Genomic DNA, 15,746 nt, shown 5'->3' with positions numbered 1-15,746 from the left:
ACATGTGCAAAAAATGCCATTTGAAATATAGAAAATTGAAAAGAATTGGGTCTATTGTATGTTCTTAACACTAAACGCCTTCCAAAAAGCCCCATATTGAAATAATTTCCTACCCACTATCATGCAAAGATGCACATCACCAAAACATATTGTACTGACAAAAGCAAGTCAATTTCTACAGAGGAAACAAAGCTGTAGGAGTCTTTTTATTAGTGCAGATAAACAGGCAAGTTAGATCCATATACATTTTGATGACAATTTTAGCATTGCTAATACAATGTACAGGGACATTACAAGGTGCCAAACCCAAGTCCTTGCAACAGTACTATTTTTTATAACTCCCTAGTGCTACCCTATGGTGATTAAACTATGAAATCAAATAGAGTCTAGACTAAATGTTCAAATAGTGCAGTACACACACTCATGGTTTCCCAGGTATCAAGAAGTAAGGACTTAGATCCTCTGTGTTGAGAGTTTCATGCCCTGCTTTGAACTATTGTGAATGCCACTCTGCATGCCCATTCAGCCCCCCATATTGCTGGGAGCTTTGCTGAGGTAGAATTAAATCTGCCCGTTACACCGGTCATACTGTTAAGAGCGGAGCAGCTTGGTCCAGACTTTCGCACACAAAGTGAGTAAATATTTGCCCTAGAATACAACGTATTCCCCCCCTGGGGAGAATGCAAAGCACTCCTCCAAAGCCTCTTTAACACCCATTCCTGATCGGGGCGGCTTGGGACTGTTGTTGGCTTAGGGTGCCCGGATCTCCTCCTGTAGGGAATAATTAAAACTCAGCTGCTCTGTGGGGGGATCGGCCGGGCTTGTGCTGAGGGCCTGAGCCGCTGAGGAATGCCAGTGTGAACCCACCACGACTGGGGGAAAAAACACCTAAACCACCTGGCTAACACCACAAATTAACTGAGGAGCTCAGGCCGAGACCAGGAGAGTGCCCATTCTTAACCCCATCCCATAATTTAGCAGGATTGCAAATATTGCCACCTACACTTATAATGAAGAGATATATTCCAAAACGCTATATATCCATCATCACTACGGCCAATATGTTGCTAGTGCTATGTATCCAACATTCATCATTACATTTTTCTAAAATATGACTAACAGTATTATCAGTGCCCAATTTATTTTCATTCTTTTTGTCTTTTCTTTCAAATGGATATCTCACTTTGGAATGAAACTCTTCATACGTGATTACAAATGAGAAAGTCGAGCCCAAGTATTAGGTTGACATACATTACAGAAGGACATCTCTTCATGGATGTTGAGAGGTACAAAGATTTTTTTACAAATCAGAATCTTGAAGACTGAATGTGGAAAGAAGAGAAGCCTTTAAATGTGTGTGAGATGAGTTATGTGCAAATACCCTCACAGCTCAACACGTAAACACACATCTAGCAGACAATTTAGACATCTTAACTACGTATTCTCCATCTTAACAATGTCATAACTCACAATAAACAAAATCAAAACATTTAAAAACCAGAAGCCTTGCTATAATCTATGAAACATAGCACATATATATCTATACAAAATGTACTGGATGCCAGTTAAGGCCTGTTCTTAACATTTTCTTACAAATTATCCTTTCCCCCCCCCTTCAGTTGCAGATACAAAGCATACAAAAACTTTCCCCCGGTATTTTCTATACACTAATAATTCACCTACGAAGATTACTGAACCATTCTCTCATTTCAATATATAAGGCCTCTTGAAACTAATATCAGGCTGTTCTAGCTAGGCTTATTAAGTCTGAAACCTGAAGACTGATTTGTCGAAAATGTACAGAAGACATGAATACCAGCTGTTTGCATGATGGGTAGGCATGAGTTATTGACACTTGGGTGCTGATAGTCAAAGATGAGTTCAGAGGTCAGCAGATTCAACATGTCTGTAAAGTGACACAGCAATTATGTTAACAAAGCAATGTTTTCTAACTGCTGCACATGATGAACCTTAAATAAAAAAAATAAAAAAATAGAATGAAAAAAAAAAAAAAATCAGTAGCTTCCTGTACCTTAGGATCCATAGAAAAATGATCAATTTAACTTGAATTGTATTTGGCCAACTCTAACTAAAACTTTTTGTTCCACTAATATCTCCAATATCCTAACAGAAAAAACATCTAAATAAACCTCTTAAGATCGACCCCAAATCTCGCATGGTAACACTTTGTTATGGCAACCAAAATTTCGACATGAACCTGAAAATTATTATATAATTGGAACACCAACCTAAGAACAGAACATACTGTTGTGTTTAGTGTATTGGCACATATGAATTCCTGAACTGGCGGTTCTGCGAGTCTATCCCACAGAACATCGCTACTCCTTGCCGTCTATGAGCCTGGGTTACTACACGCATGATCGGGCTAGTAAATAAACATATTCAACCAATACCAGACACCTAGAGCCTCATCCATGTCTTCCAAACTACTCTACAGTCTACACATAGTAACTGTGCATTCTATAATAACAACCTTAGCCCTCACTACTAGGGTCTGAGAAAGCATCTCTAATGCGCTACTTTAATCAGCTTGGAGTTGATTATCCAGAGCAAAGCATACAACAGAGGCCCCCGTGCCCTCCGATAGCACTACAACACATTACTCTGATCCCCTTCCCACACACATGAAATCCTATACAACCATCACATGGGATTCCCAACCTGCCCTATTATGCATGTGGGGCTTTGACATGGCTTTTTGCCCTCGCCTGGGAACGCTGCCTTGCCCCGGCAAAACAGAAGAAATCCCTCAGAGGCGTGACACTTTTACTCGTTATTAAAAGATAGCAGTTTGGATCTTGGAAGCAGCTCGTATCTTGGTCCAAAGTGGCGCTACAGTGTATTACTGTTATTCACATATGTACAGCCAACAACCTCCAAGTTGGTGTAATGCATAGAAATCACAGGTGTGCTTCACCCCAATATTTCCCAAACTTCTGATGAATACGTATGTTGAAGGAAGCCCTAGATTCTAAACTCAGCATTTCAAAGACAAAATTCTTACAGCACAAGTAAAGAAAGAAAGTCTACATCAGGTTTTCTTTTTTATATATATGTATAAATCTCAACTACTGAGGCACAGGAAGCCGGGAAAGAATATGAAAAAGCTCACTAGCATGCCTAAGAGTACAGATATGGCCTTAATCCACACAGATTGCTTCGCTCGCCCTTGTGTCTTCTGCAAATTCAATATAAAACATCTAAGTCTTTCTGCAGCCAAAAGGCTGGGATGGTGGAATGAAGGGGGATGCTACTCCAAATAAGACTCTAACTTTTTCATCCACTTGTCACATTGGCTGGTGGATAGAAGAATTCAGGAGCGCCTTTTACTATTTCACCATCCAAACAAATAAATGACTGCCAAAACCTGCCAAAGTGCCTGGTAGAGTAGACAAACGCACCAGCCACAGACACAATTTACCAGAATGTGATTGGTGGCTGGTGTCAACTCCCCACCCAGGTCTGACCCATTCTAAAGAGCAGCTTAAACTGTTCAGCGTGCATAGCATTATTTCACACACCCCCATGTCATATAAGACACTGGTTATAATTGTAATTGGATGCTGATTGTAATTTCTGCAACAAGTCAATGCATAACAGGCAATACACCTGGGAGGCATTTAGCTACAACATATAGTACAAATGTAAAAGGAGACTATTTTAACCACAGGATCCCATTGCTTCGTGAGAGATGTGGGCTATGGGAAATATCTCTTTCCAAATAGAGGAGATTCTCAGTTTTAGCCAGTTGTGTGAGGAGATGAGTCTCTCCGGCCCCTTCAGCTCTTGAAGCGCGTCTGCTCGCATATGTGGTTGAATTTCCTGAAATGAAAATAAAGAAAACAACATATGTGTGTTGCACGTACTCAACCGGAATGCCAAAGACAGAGGTCGGACCAAACGGAGCACCTTGCAGAGCTCCTCAACTAGCAAGCATGAGGAGCAGTGGCACCAAGTTTGTACAATCACTCCTTCTAGTGGTTAAATGGGTGAACAGCATGCATAGGTGGCTGGCACCCACTCTCTCACATCCCATGTTTGCAGATACATTTTTTTCACCATGTCTGTTTTTGCAAAGGTATCTTTGCAACCATTCAAGACAGATCCATGAATGGATGATGACACGGCTCAGTGAATCAAAAATGGATCCTTGACCTTAATCCAAATGCAAACTGAATAAAGGAACAGGAATAAACTTGTGCAAGGAGGCGAGTTATTTTGCCCACGGTGCAAGACGTGCTCATCAGGAGCCAAATAGGTCAGTCAGCTGATCAGTCAGTCAGTGCTGCCTCGCCTCATATTGAGTGATGCTAATTAAATATTTGGGCTAACAGGCTACTGTGTTAGAAACTTCTTACTATGATCCATCTTTCTGGGCCACTGAAGGTGTGCTTTTAGCCTTCTTAAAAGGAAATATGAGATGTCAACAAACGTTTATCGCAATTTCTCTCAAAATAGTCGCATTATGATTTTTTTTGTATATATTGTGCAGCCCTACACAGCAGCATTTTTCTCATTACAATCTATGGCCACTGCTAAATACACTAAAATTAAAAAAAAAAAGTGTACAGGAGGAGAAATATGCTGCAACATTTGAAAAGAATACAGTAAGGTTATCCTACTAGGGAAAAAGACCGTAGACGTATTTGAACTTACATGGCGTGGTGTGCCTTCACCTGCGTACGACAGTTGCGTCCCCAGTAGCAGTCGGGACGAGTCGTTACAGCAGCTGAGGATGGAACATTAAATGAGGTTATTACAGGGATATGACATAACTGTTTGGATGGCACAGCGGAAACCCTCACCCTAAAAAAACATCTCTCTAACCCCACCCTAATACAGCTGAGTGCCATTAAAAAAATATAATCATTCAAAAGGTATTTCAGTTTCTCCGACCTGGCAGTTCGGATAGGGGGATGTTCTGTCTGTACTTGTAGGCCAGCTCCTTGAAGGCTCGCAGGCCGCAGCAGAAGCACATGACGGCATTTGCAGTGATGCGACAATCTGAAAGAGACGGGGCCAAGGAGAAGGGGGGGGGGGGGGGGTGACTAGTGCAACACTTACCGATCTTCACCTTTTTGAGATCATAGACTACATTGCTGTGAATGAGGCAGCTTGTGTATCACTGTGAATCCAAGTCGCCAATATGTATCTGCATCAAATTCCTGTGCTTGGTGATTAAAGTGCCTCGGATTTTGACTTGAGGGCTCACCAAACAGATAGTAGGTTCCCTGTTGCAGGCCCTGCAGGCCCTCCTGGAGCAGATCCCTCCACGACTTCCCTCTGGAGGACAGGTAGTTCTGGTGGAAGGAAGGGAACACACACATAAAAGCATGATCACAATACATACAACACCATATGGACGGACGATTTTATCTGAAGCATCTTACAGTATTGTGAGTGCAAACAAGTTGAGTGCATGATTTGCTGATAGGAGCCTTGATTGGTACAGTTGACATTTTGTAAACCAGAGAGCTTAAACAGTAGGCTGCTATTATCCAACATGGTTCATGTTGGAATGGAAGCTTATTGTAACATAACATAATGCTATTTGGTGGACACTTTCTGTCCAAAGTGCCTTACAGTATCATGAATGCAAACATTTTTAGCACGGGTGGGAATCAAACACCTTACACTGGCAGTGTTAATGCCATGCTCCACCCCACTGAGTTACACAAGACCATGCTTTTCTAATACATAAATGAGCAATAGAAAACAAATTTCTCTGGACATTTCAACTTGTGGAGAAGGTCCAACTTACCTGGAGGATCTCAGATTCGTAGTTATTGCTGTTCAGCACACCATCCAGGGATTTGTCTGTCAGATTGAGCTCTGCAAGAAAGATACAGGATTGCTTTCAAACTAGAACAAGAGTGCAACGCAGAAGATCGGCAACATACATGAAATATATTTGAGCAGCTTCATCAGAGAGAAGATTTTTCCTGAGTTGGCTGGAAAAGTAGAGTTACACGTAGTTGTTGTTGTTTTTAAATTATTACTCAAAATCAGATAGCCAGTCAGTGTCATCCACCTCTGATATTATGGATATGATGCAGTTTGATTACATACTTATTGTAGACTTGATCAATACTGCACTGGTTGTCTATAAGAAGCCCTTAACCTGAATTGATTCAAATGTGACATTTTGATCAGATTCCATGTTCCATTATTATTTTTCCACCCTGTTAAGAATAGAATTCTGGGGAAAACACTGAACACTTGTAAATGTTGGCATGAAAATAGTCAAAGTTAAAGATATTGTATATATGCACAAAATATCTGCTCTTAGCCGCTTCAATTACAGAGACATTAGTATTGGCCTTAAAAATCCATATGAGTGGAACCCTCCTACACGGCACTAGCCTGAGTGGAAATCCCCTCAAGGCTGTTTTGCTGAAACAGAGACGTACCGCTGAATCGCGCCAGGCAGCCTTGACAGCCGATCCTCTGGCAACCCCAGTACATATGACAGAAGGGTCGCTGGCACAGCACACCTGCCAACACACAACACATTATGCATATGGGGCGCATTATGGAGCTATATATGTGAATTATGGAGCCAGTTACTAGCAAATTTGTATTCCATTTATGTAGATTAGTTTACATGTGTTGCTTATCTCGATGTATGTTAAGTACATGATTGAATATTGTATAGCCAAACAGAATATAACCTGCGCTGATTTTCCTGTGTTAACTCAGTATTTCAGTACTTTTCTATCCTTATTCCTTTCCATTTCATTAAAGTTTCAGGTTGCAGAACTGGACACTAACAGTATAATCTAACAAACCACATTCAGTGGACAAAGTCATGTCATTGCTTCAGAGAGCGACTGACAGGTCCGGAGGCCACTCACATTGCTGAGCAGCGACCTGCTGGCTATTTAGCTCGGCCCGTCTGTCTGGCATCGGCTGCAGGCAGCAGGTACAGATGACATGGCAGCCCTGAGGGGGGCACCGGTACTCCTGAGGAGCTGCACAGAGGAAGACAAGGTAAAAAGATTTTAGACTGGGAATGAGACATGGAGGACAGGAGGATTTTCACAGGAGTGCTGAAATAGACTGAATGCTGCATGCTGCACTCACACCAAATGCACTGTAATTTCTGCTTTTTGTATTTGGAGTGAATGTCATACTTTGAACAGAATGCTACACTGCACTTTAAACTTTGCACTTCATGGTGACAAAACTTTGATTTTCCCTTCTATTTTGTTCCTGCCAAAATCAGGACAGGTTGTGAGGAAAGAAATATTTCACTCCTCTATAGCCAGGCACAGTCAACTGTTAACATTACATGGTAAAAACCATGTTCTACAAATCATGACCAGTATCTGATTCATCATTATCAGTTAAAACTAGGCTATACCCATTAAGTAAGTAATAATTGTCAGTTAATGTAATAATGTGATGTCGTTACCTGATCTGTGACTTTATTACAGTCCTTTGACACATGTAGAGGGACATTTTTAGTATATTTTGACACGTTATTACATTACCCGGCGGTTAGTACATTATCAATCACTACAGTGTCTTGTTACGCAGCTACTTTCTCCTAGTCGTCTCCCTAACATACAGTATCCAGTAGGCACTCATCAGTGAAGATACCTGAGGGGTTGTCAGAGGAAGTTGAGGGCTGCTCCCCAGGCTTCCCACACCCTTCCTCAGGGGCTGGCATGGGTGTAACAGGAAGAACCGCTGGGACCGGGGGACCAGTGACCCAGTAGTTTGAACCTGTAGCCAACAGCAGCTGACTGACATCCTTCCTGTAGCCTGGACACTGTCTGCAAATCAGGATGGGCTGACTGGGGACAAAAAACAGAAATCGTCACATGGAGAACAAGAACAAGCAAAGAGCTGGCTTCTTACACATTTGACCTTCCCATGACATGGTCGTGATATTGATGATTTTCATAATAAAGTGTGTTTTTCCAATGCGCACCTACACACTTTCAGCACATATGTATGGTCTTATGTAGACCCATTAATGTGAATATGAGCAAATTTTTACACCTCCTGTATATATGCTGTAACTTCATGTATCGTTTTCCCTGATATCCTCATTTTCCTCTCATTTGTTATATTTGCATATGCATTACATTTTTATACATTTTCCACTGCACATATTTCTTACTATCACAGCACAGCTTACAAATATAGATGAATATATGCCCTTTACCTAATGTCTGAGGTGTCACCGTCACTGTCATTGTCAGAGAGCTCAAAGAGATAATCTGAACTGCCTTCCTCGTCAGAGAAAGAGCGCTCGATCTTTGGCTGCAACATGTCCTGAGTTATCTTGTTACGGCTGTCCATGCTCTTCAGGTCCTCCTCACTGCGACACTTTTCTGTGACACACACACACACACACACACACACACACACACACACACACACACACACACACACACACACACACACACACACACACACACACACACACACACACACACACACACACATTATGTCTACAAATAAACAGATGCAATCAGATTTTTTGGGACCCGATACTAATGGGGATTGTCGTGCTCATGGAAATATGAGCATTAGCTATCACATAAGATTAGCTGGCCTTTTTTGCATGTCATCCCCGTTCTCTCCCTTAAATTTCCTATCATTCTCCATTGTACAGCATCTAAGGATGCATTCACAATATTCTATTTTTTTAATAGAAAAAAAAAACTGCCTCGACTGCATTTTGTGCTGACAACTTGAACAAGCGGGTTGTGTAAAACAACCAGCTGCAGTAGCTGCCACTATCAGCAAATGGAACTTGGGTACAACTCTCAGACACTTAGCAGAAACTCCCATAACACAGCCAGTGAGCTCCCATACTGACTCTTTATGATCATGGTTTCTGGGAATTTGTTACTACCAACTTTTCTATTGCCATTTTCTCCATTTTCATTTTGGTTGTTGCTGTTGACGTAAACTGTCAGCTGCCCATGTAATGACACGCCGCCTCTTCTTTGCCAAGATTAGTTGGCTCACAAAAAGCGGCTCATATCATGTGGTCTCCTCTAAAAGTTGAGCTGTTCACAACTTTAGAAAGGAAAGCACAGCGCCTTTTCCAAGGCTGCCATTTTCCATCCGCCTTGCAGCCTCTCCCCATTAACTTTCATGTAAAAAAAACGGTAATGGCAGTTTGACAAAAGCAGTAAAGTGTGAATGTGCAGAGATGCCATCAAAATGATCTTTGAAAAACTGCATAGTCAATGCGAACCTGGGTGCTGGGTGAGGTAGGCCTCCACCAGGTTGTTGAGGATGTGGTTCTTGCGGATCCTCTCCACCGGGCAGCGGCAGGTGGGGCAAAGAGACGAGCGCTCCATCCAGCCGGAGTAGCAGGCAGCACAGAAGGTATGCATGCAGGGCTGCAGGCTGGGGCAACAACAGGAGACTGGCAATTAGATTTACACAGACACACACATTTAGGGTGGTGATAGCCTAGAGGTTAGAGAAGTGGGCTCGTGACCAGAAAATCACTGGTTTAAATCTTTGGAAAATCTGGGTGGGGAAAGTGAATAAGGAATAGTAGTCTTAAAGTTAGAGAAGCGGGCTTGTGACTGTAAATGTTCCCCGGATAAATAAAAGGTTAAGAAAGGTAACAAAGGAAGGGCAGAGCAATAACCTAGTGTGACTGCTTCTGAGTCCTACCTGACACAGTCATACAGTAGGTCCTGGCAGATAATGCATGTCAGGGACTCCTCCATCTTGTCTGTCTTGGTCCCTTCCACTGGAGCTTTAGACAACGGGCGTCCCTTAGCTGGACCCACCGCCTCTGCACTGGATGTGTGTGGCAGGCCCAAATCATAATCCTTATCTGGAAAGACAATTAGTGTGCATTACAGGCTTCACTGAGAAAAAACACAGAGACAAAATCAAGATCTGTACGTGGAATCTGAGATGGTTTTCTTTGCTTCCTTGAAACATCTGGCTTGATCATCTTATCCAAAATCCAATCACAGGAGGAAAAGATATAAGGGACCATAAGTGTTCTCCAGTGATGCTGTTTAAGAGGTGAGCTGAGCATGACATTTATGACTGAAACTGACAGGACCTGACATGAAGCAATGGGCTTGGCTCAGATCAGGTCAGGTCAGGTCGAATCTCTCACTCACTAGTTTGGCTGTGTCTTTCTCAGGTAAAAAAAAAAGGAAAATACCATATTAGAATCTGTCATTGGCAAAATAGTAGTCATTTTTGGCATTAGTCTGGTTTGGGCCTGTCCTGTACTCCCACAGGCTGGGTCTGGGGTTGAATGGAAGTTTTTGGGGTTGGAGATAAAGCTCTGAGTCAAGCTCTGGTAAGAGAGGAAAGATAATATGAGGAATCAAGGAAACACAGATTCATCTCCATATAATAAACTAAAGCGTTACCGGTTTTCCTCCTCTTGCTCTCAGGCTCCAGGTCGTCCATCTCTTTCTCCTGTGCGTCTTTAGCTTTGCCTGGTAACATGGATGGAATACCAGACCTGGCTCAAATAGTATTTGTGAATACTTTTAATGGTTTGTTTTAACCTACTTAGGTGCCATATGAGTAGGGCTTGCAACATTACAATGACTGGCAGAAAGTTTAGACAATCAAAAGAAAGTGCAGGGTCAATTTAGTATACTTTTTCTCTGATTGACAACTTACCTACACTATCCAAGTGAGGTAAGCCCCACCCATCTGTACACCAAGCAGGTTAAAGCTACAATATGCAACTTTCTGACATTAAAATAACAAAAAATAAATAGGATACAGTATACATTATCAGTCTGTGTCTGTGTTTTGGAGCATATAAACAATGTATTATTGTGAAACTAAGTAGTAGGGAGTAAAAGTTGTATTATTGTTGAACATTTTTCATTAAGTATAAATCTTCACACCTTAGCTGTAAATCTTCATCTCCACAATTGTCTGGTATTCAGAAAATACTATATGTCAAATGGAGTGTTCCAACACAGAGGCAAGGAGAAGAGAAGGAGCATTTATTTTACGACAAGTGGATTTCAATGGTTTTGCATTTGTCTCTCAAAAACAATATGCGACAGAGGAAAAGACAAAGCTGTCATATTTATTGTCAGAACACAGGAATAGTTATGGCAGCTTCAGCAGGGAGAGACAGAAAACTCTAGTCTTAGCATTGGCATTAATTAATCTCCTTATTTTGGTGCCTGCCTTCCCTTTCTTTCCAGTCTCCTCCTTCCCCTCCTGTCTCTACCTATGCGCCATGGGACTGGACACAATCTGTACTTGTTTTTCCAAGTGCGTGTTAGTAGAGAACCTACCTGGAGCAGCAGAGGCTGCGGTTGCCATGGGACCAGATGTAGCCGAGCTCCCAATACGGAGGTGGGAGGTGGAGGTGGAGGGCTGGGGCTCCTCCTGAGTCGGGTCCCTCGGGGCTCCCATCAGCATTACTGGCTCCACAGAGAGAGGCAGGTCTGAAGGTGGAAAAGCAGGACTATAGGCTGACCGCTCCATGTCTGAGAGTCAGATATAGACAGGAAGGGGGAGGGGGATACTAGTGAGGCAGTTGTGGAATAAAACCGATTGTGATACAGTGGATGTAGGTAACATTTTAACAGGGTTATGTCAATGAATTATCCATCTACTTACCACAACTATCTTCTGAAACAGCTCGCTCTGGTTTGATTGAATGGTAAACATAGGCAACGTCTACAGGGCAAAGAAAGAAGATATTGTCTTTCTTTCTTATAAAGTTATATAAATATGTAAATGCCATGTAAAGTCCAACTCACTTTGTTCTGGCTCATTTTTCCTGTACACAAAGTAGATGACATCTCCGTTCTGCAGCATGTGAATTTGCTTCTTGACCAGCTTGGACATGTTGATCACTGTGCCATTGGTGCTACAGACAGGCAAACAGGCATTTGTTTGTACCACTGTACAATGTAAAAGCTATGTGTATTTGCTATGTGAATGGACAGGTATTATGACAATTCATATACAAGTATACATTTTGAACAGCTCCTAAAATAGCTGCTCTTTCTTTAAATTGATAAACAAAACACACATCTTTTGATTTTTTTTTCCTGCATGTGGTTTATTTTACTTTCATTACCATTTATTGATGCTGTTTGTCTTTGTTATACCATTCTCCTCCTTGTTGAGTTTTGTTGTCAATTTGTTCTTCTTTGCCAATTCAGTTACATTTTAGTTTGTTATATTAACTTCTTTTGTTTGCATTTGCTTCTTTTAAGGCAAGATGCTTTTACAAAGCCCCTCAGGTTTTCTCACCTGCAAAATCTATATTCTTCTCCTCGTCCGCCCGTGTTTTATATTTAGATAAAACAATATAATATTTCAGTAACATATGCCAGAGAACTGACCATTCATTAGGGACTAACTACCATACTATTTCATCGCAAAACCTAATTAAACAGCAAGAATGGCAGATTACAGAGGGAAGTATTTACGATATGTAAACAGTATTTAGCCCTATAGCTCTGCTCAATGAGCTGTGGCATTTGTGAGCAGCTGAAACATGTGTGTATAAAAGATGGCTTTCACCTTGCTGACTCAGTGCGTTGTGAAACATAAGCCTTTAATTAGCTGTAAGAGGTGTTTGCCTCATTATGTGCCGGCTGGGTAGTTTACACACCCACCAGTATGTGGATCACTCAACCCACCGGGAAATAAATGTACGACATATGCTACATGATGAGTCTACATTGTCAAACGTCTATTATTTTCAGTGTTGTATCTCAGATATAATTTACTGATAAATAAACATTCAGCATACCTCATGTCCTCAAGCCACACCAACCCTGAGCTTTCATCCTGCACAATCTTGCAGTGCTCCCCTGAGACCAGTTTGTTGGCCGGAAAGGACAGATCACATCCTGGCAAAAAATACAACTTTGTTATCAGTATATACAATAAACAACATAATACAGCTTACTCTGGCTCTCTAACACAGGGCCTGCCCAATTATGTTTTCAGTGAACCTTGTTGGGGTGTATAATGGGTAATGTATTGAGTTTATCTTTATATGTGTACCGTAATGTCATGTCAGGTTTTTATCCTGAGCATACCAAGACAAATCTTAGCAACTTTGGTTGATATGGCAACAAATTATCATCAATATGTTGAAATTTCTACTCCAACTACTGAGATGAGTTGCATGCATGAGTGCATTTAAAAATAACAAGATTGAACTTATTGTTAAGAGATTTTTCAATCCCTTTACGACCCAGACATAAGATAACTAATTAAGGCCAGTCACTTTGCATTGCAAAGCAAAGTAGACTCCAAAAGCTCAATATAACAAAGCAGACATCAACACAGAGCAAGGGGAAATATAGGCCTAACCTTTCCTTGGGTAAAATCCATACAAAAAAACTACTTAATATTCTGCACACATGTTCTCAATAGACGCCTTTTGTTATGATCAGAAGGGGGTGTATAAGTTTGGTGAACTAAAGAAGGCTTTGTGCTTTCAATGGAGAGGTTTAAAAGGGTCCAGACACTGACAGGCTAGCCATGTCTGTGCTACTGACGGGACTATCTTTTGTTAATAGATATCAACACATTTAGAGCTTCTAGAAAACAGAATAAAAAAAGTTTTTTTCTCTGTTTCCAAAATAAGTTCCCTCTTCTGATTCAAAAACTTTCCTGCATCAAATTTTATATATTTTTTTCCATACTTGACCAAAATATTACCTTTTCTTCGGCCAACCGTGCATTCCCTGTTGACAAGCAGCACTTCAGTTCCACTGGAGTCCACTTTGACCAGCTTCCCCCATGGTCGACTTCTTCCGCGGCTTTCCATCTCCAAATGTATTTTTCTACAGGGAATGACGAGAACATGTTTGATACAGTTGCAGAGCACACTTTAACATTACTCAGTGCAATGCAATGTGCATAACCTTTGTTGATAGTGTGGGGAAATAGCAAGGGTGTGAACTGACTTGTTAGTTGGTGCCATTGTTTTGTATGCTATTGGGACAACAGTGGCAAAGTGGAAGTTATATTATTTAACAAAGTGGCGTAGTTGTAAATCCAAAATTTGGTGAGACATTTTATTTTGTCAGTACCTTATGTCAACAACACAGATTTTCCTGTTTCATCAATATTGACTTCACCTTGTTGGCTGTTTAACATGTAACCCTTAACCCCAAGTCTCTAGAAGCAAACGTTAACTGTCTAGCTAGCCCTGTTATGTTCCTGTCTCTCTCCTGACCAAACTTGTTTCAAAAATCTTAAATTTTTAAGTTAATTCGCTCGTCGGCAAACACATTCCTGGTAAACCATGACTTAAAGACCTTTTATGAATCCCTGGGATTCATTCTTCATTTCCACATACTCCTAATACACCAGGCAGCACTTATTTCAGTAACATTTCAACTTTTGGAATTGTTTGGCTTGTTATTCCCACAACCTTCAACCACCGTGGAGTGCGGTACATTAACGACTAACTTAGAGAGCAGTGTGAAACAATTTTGACAGTTTAAATTTGATTAAAGTTGCTGCTTGGCGGACCATATATGTGCCGAATTAACCAGTAGAACCTAAGGGTTCATAAAAGGTCTTAAGTCATGTTCTACCAGGTATGCGCCTTTACCAATAAGCAAGGCCACATTAAACTGCACGATTTTTGAAGTTAGTTTGACACGACTTTCTTTCACCAAACAAGGAAGAACGGAACGCATCGGGGCTACTGCTGGCTAGCGAGATCTAGCTTAGCTTAGCTGCCTACCTAGCCTGGTTAGCTAACGTTGCATGTCAAGCTGAAAACAAAAGCAGAGTTTAATCTTTTGTTAACTACGACGGTGGTAAAGTCATTCCAGGCTATACAGACTGCTGGTTATCATCACAACTAATGTGACCACACACAACTTTGTTCACAAATAACGCAAAGCTAACGTGATTGCTAACGTGAGCTTGCTAGCTAACTATACATATAGCCAAGAGAAAGTCGATAGAGCACTAACAAAGAGGATCTACCATCGATAGCGATATACTGTGTGAAAACGGCTACTTTACCATCAAAAGCCCAGTTTGTTCGCGCGACTGCTTTGTGTGAGATTGTTTCTTCTCCTCATTTCCAGCTCGACACAACATCAGTGCACTTCCTGACAAGCATAGCAAAGGCATTTATTTACCGACATCAGCTGATGGAGGAGGAGCAGTTTGGGTTTGTGTTTCATTATGAGAGTAACTATGGCAGCCTCAGCACACTGATTTTAACCATGCTGACAGGTAATAGAGTAAGTTGTTTTTCTTTCTATTTAGGGTAGAAGTCTAATATGACAGAGCAGGAATGAAGCTCGTGCCATATAAGCATTTTAAAAAACTAGCCTCAAAGAAATTAGCACATCTCCCCTATCGAAAAGAAATACTATAATATAGGCTACCTATAATATGAATATATGGACCTAGCTATAAAATACGCGGTGGAATTTTTTTTTTACCTACTTGAAAGTCAGTACCTTCACTTACTGAGAAATACAATTTCAAGATGTAAGCCTTAATGACTTTTTCTTTTCTTCACTTTTGGCCTTAATGACTTTTTTCACTGAATATGATTTGGCACTCTAAAATTGCTTAATGTTACAAATGCTTTTACAATCCACACTGCAATTCAACTTCATTCAGGTAGGTAGGTAAGTAGGTAGACACTTTATTAATCCCAAGGGGAAATTAGGTTGTCTCACAGCAACAGCTTTTCTGATGTGGAGTGCTCTGTTAGAAGGTTCTACTAGTGATTTATGGAAAGTTTTGATCTA

General features: G+C 41.1%; 1 protein-coding gene across 2 annotated transcripts; it reads right to left on the bottom strand.

Moving 5' to 3' along the window:
* Window positions 1-193: 193 nt before the first annotated feature.
* Window positions 194-15,131, bottom strand: chfr (checkpoint with forkhead and ring finger domains, E3 ubiquitin protein ligase). 2 transcript variants are annotated; one of them, XM_078285240.1, is made up of 18 exons: window positions 15,004-15,131; window positions 13,681-13,805; window positions 12,761-12,860; window positions 11,757-11,866; window positions 11,614-11,673; window positions 11,286-11,480; window positions 10,392-10,460; window positions 9,670-9,835; window positions 9,239-9,393; window positions 8,195-8,363; window positions 7,624-7,820; window positions 6,876-6,992; window positions 6,432-6,515; window positions 5,783-5,853; window positions 5,234-5,321; window positions 4,918-5,025; window positions 4,678-4,750; window positions 194-3,843 (listed from the first exon to the last, which is right to left on the bottom strand). In XM_078285240.1, exons 2-18 carry the CDS (start codon window positions 13,787-13,789, stop codon window positions 3,801-3,803), a joined length of 1,914 nt encoding a protein of 637 aa, XP_078141366.1. In that variant the 5' UTR covers window positions 13,790-13,805; window positions 15,004-15,131; the 3' UTR covers window positions 194-3,800. The 2 variants fall into 2 exon arrangements, with proteins under 2 accessions (XP_078141366.1, XP_078141367.1); XM_078285241.1 differs by having other exon boundaries at window positions 11,286-11,438.
* Window positions 15,132-15,746: the final 615 nt, after the last annotated feature.

This window comes from Centroberyx gerrardi, chromosome 8, assembly GCF_048128805.1.
Source record: "Centroberyx gerrardi isolate f3 chromosome 8, fCenGer3.hap1.cur.20231027, whole genome shotgun sequence".
Classification (NCBI taxonomy): domain Eukaryota; kingdom Metazoa; phylum Chordata; class Actinopteri; order Beryciformes; family Berycidae; genus Centroberyx; species Centroberyx gerrardi.
Note: the sequence above shows the minus strand (reverse complement) of the source record. Positions and strands in the feature narration are given on the sequence as shown.

What these genes read in the sequence shown, in the direction of transcription:
- chfr (XM_078285240.1), bottom strand. Translation starts at nt 13,789, where the DNA reads ATGGAAAGCCGCGGAAGAAGTCGACCATGGGGGAAGCTGGTCAAAGTG. An exon ending in GTGTGGCTTGAGGACATGAG is followed by an intron (nt 11,867 to 12,760) that starts GTATGCTGAATG and finishes GCCTGTCTGTAG; the next exon opens with CACCAATGGCACAGTGATCA. An exon ending in TTCCTCTGACAACCCCTCAG is followed by an intron (nt 6,993 to 7,623) that starts GTATCTTCACTG and finishes TCCTCTGTGCAG; the next exon opens with CTCCTCAGGAGTACCGGTGC.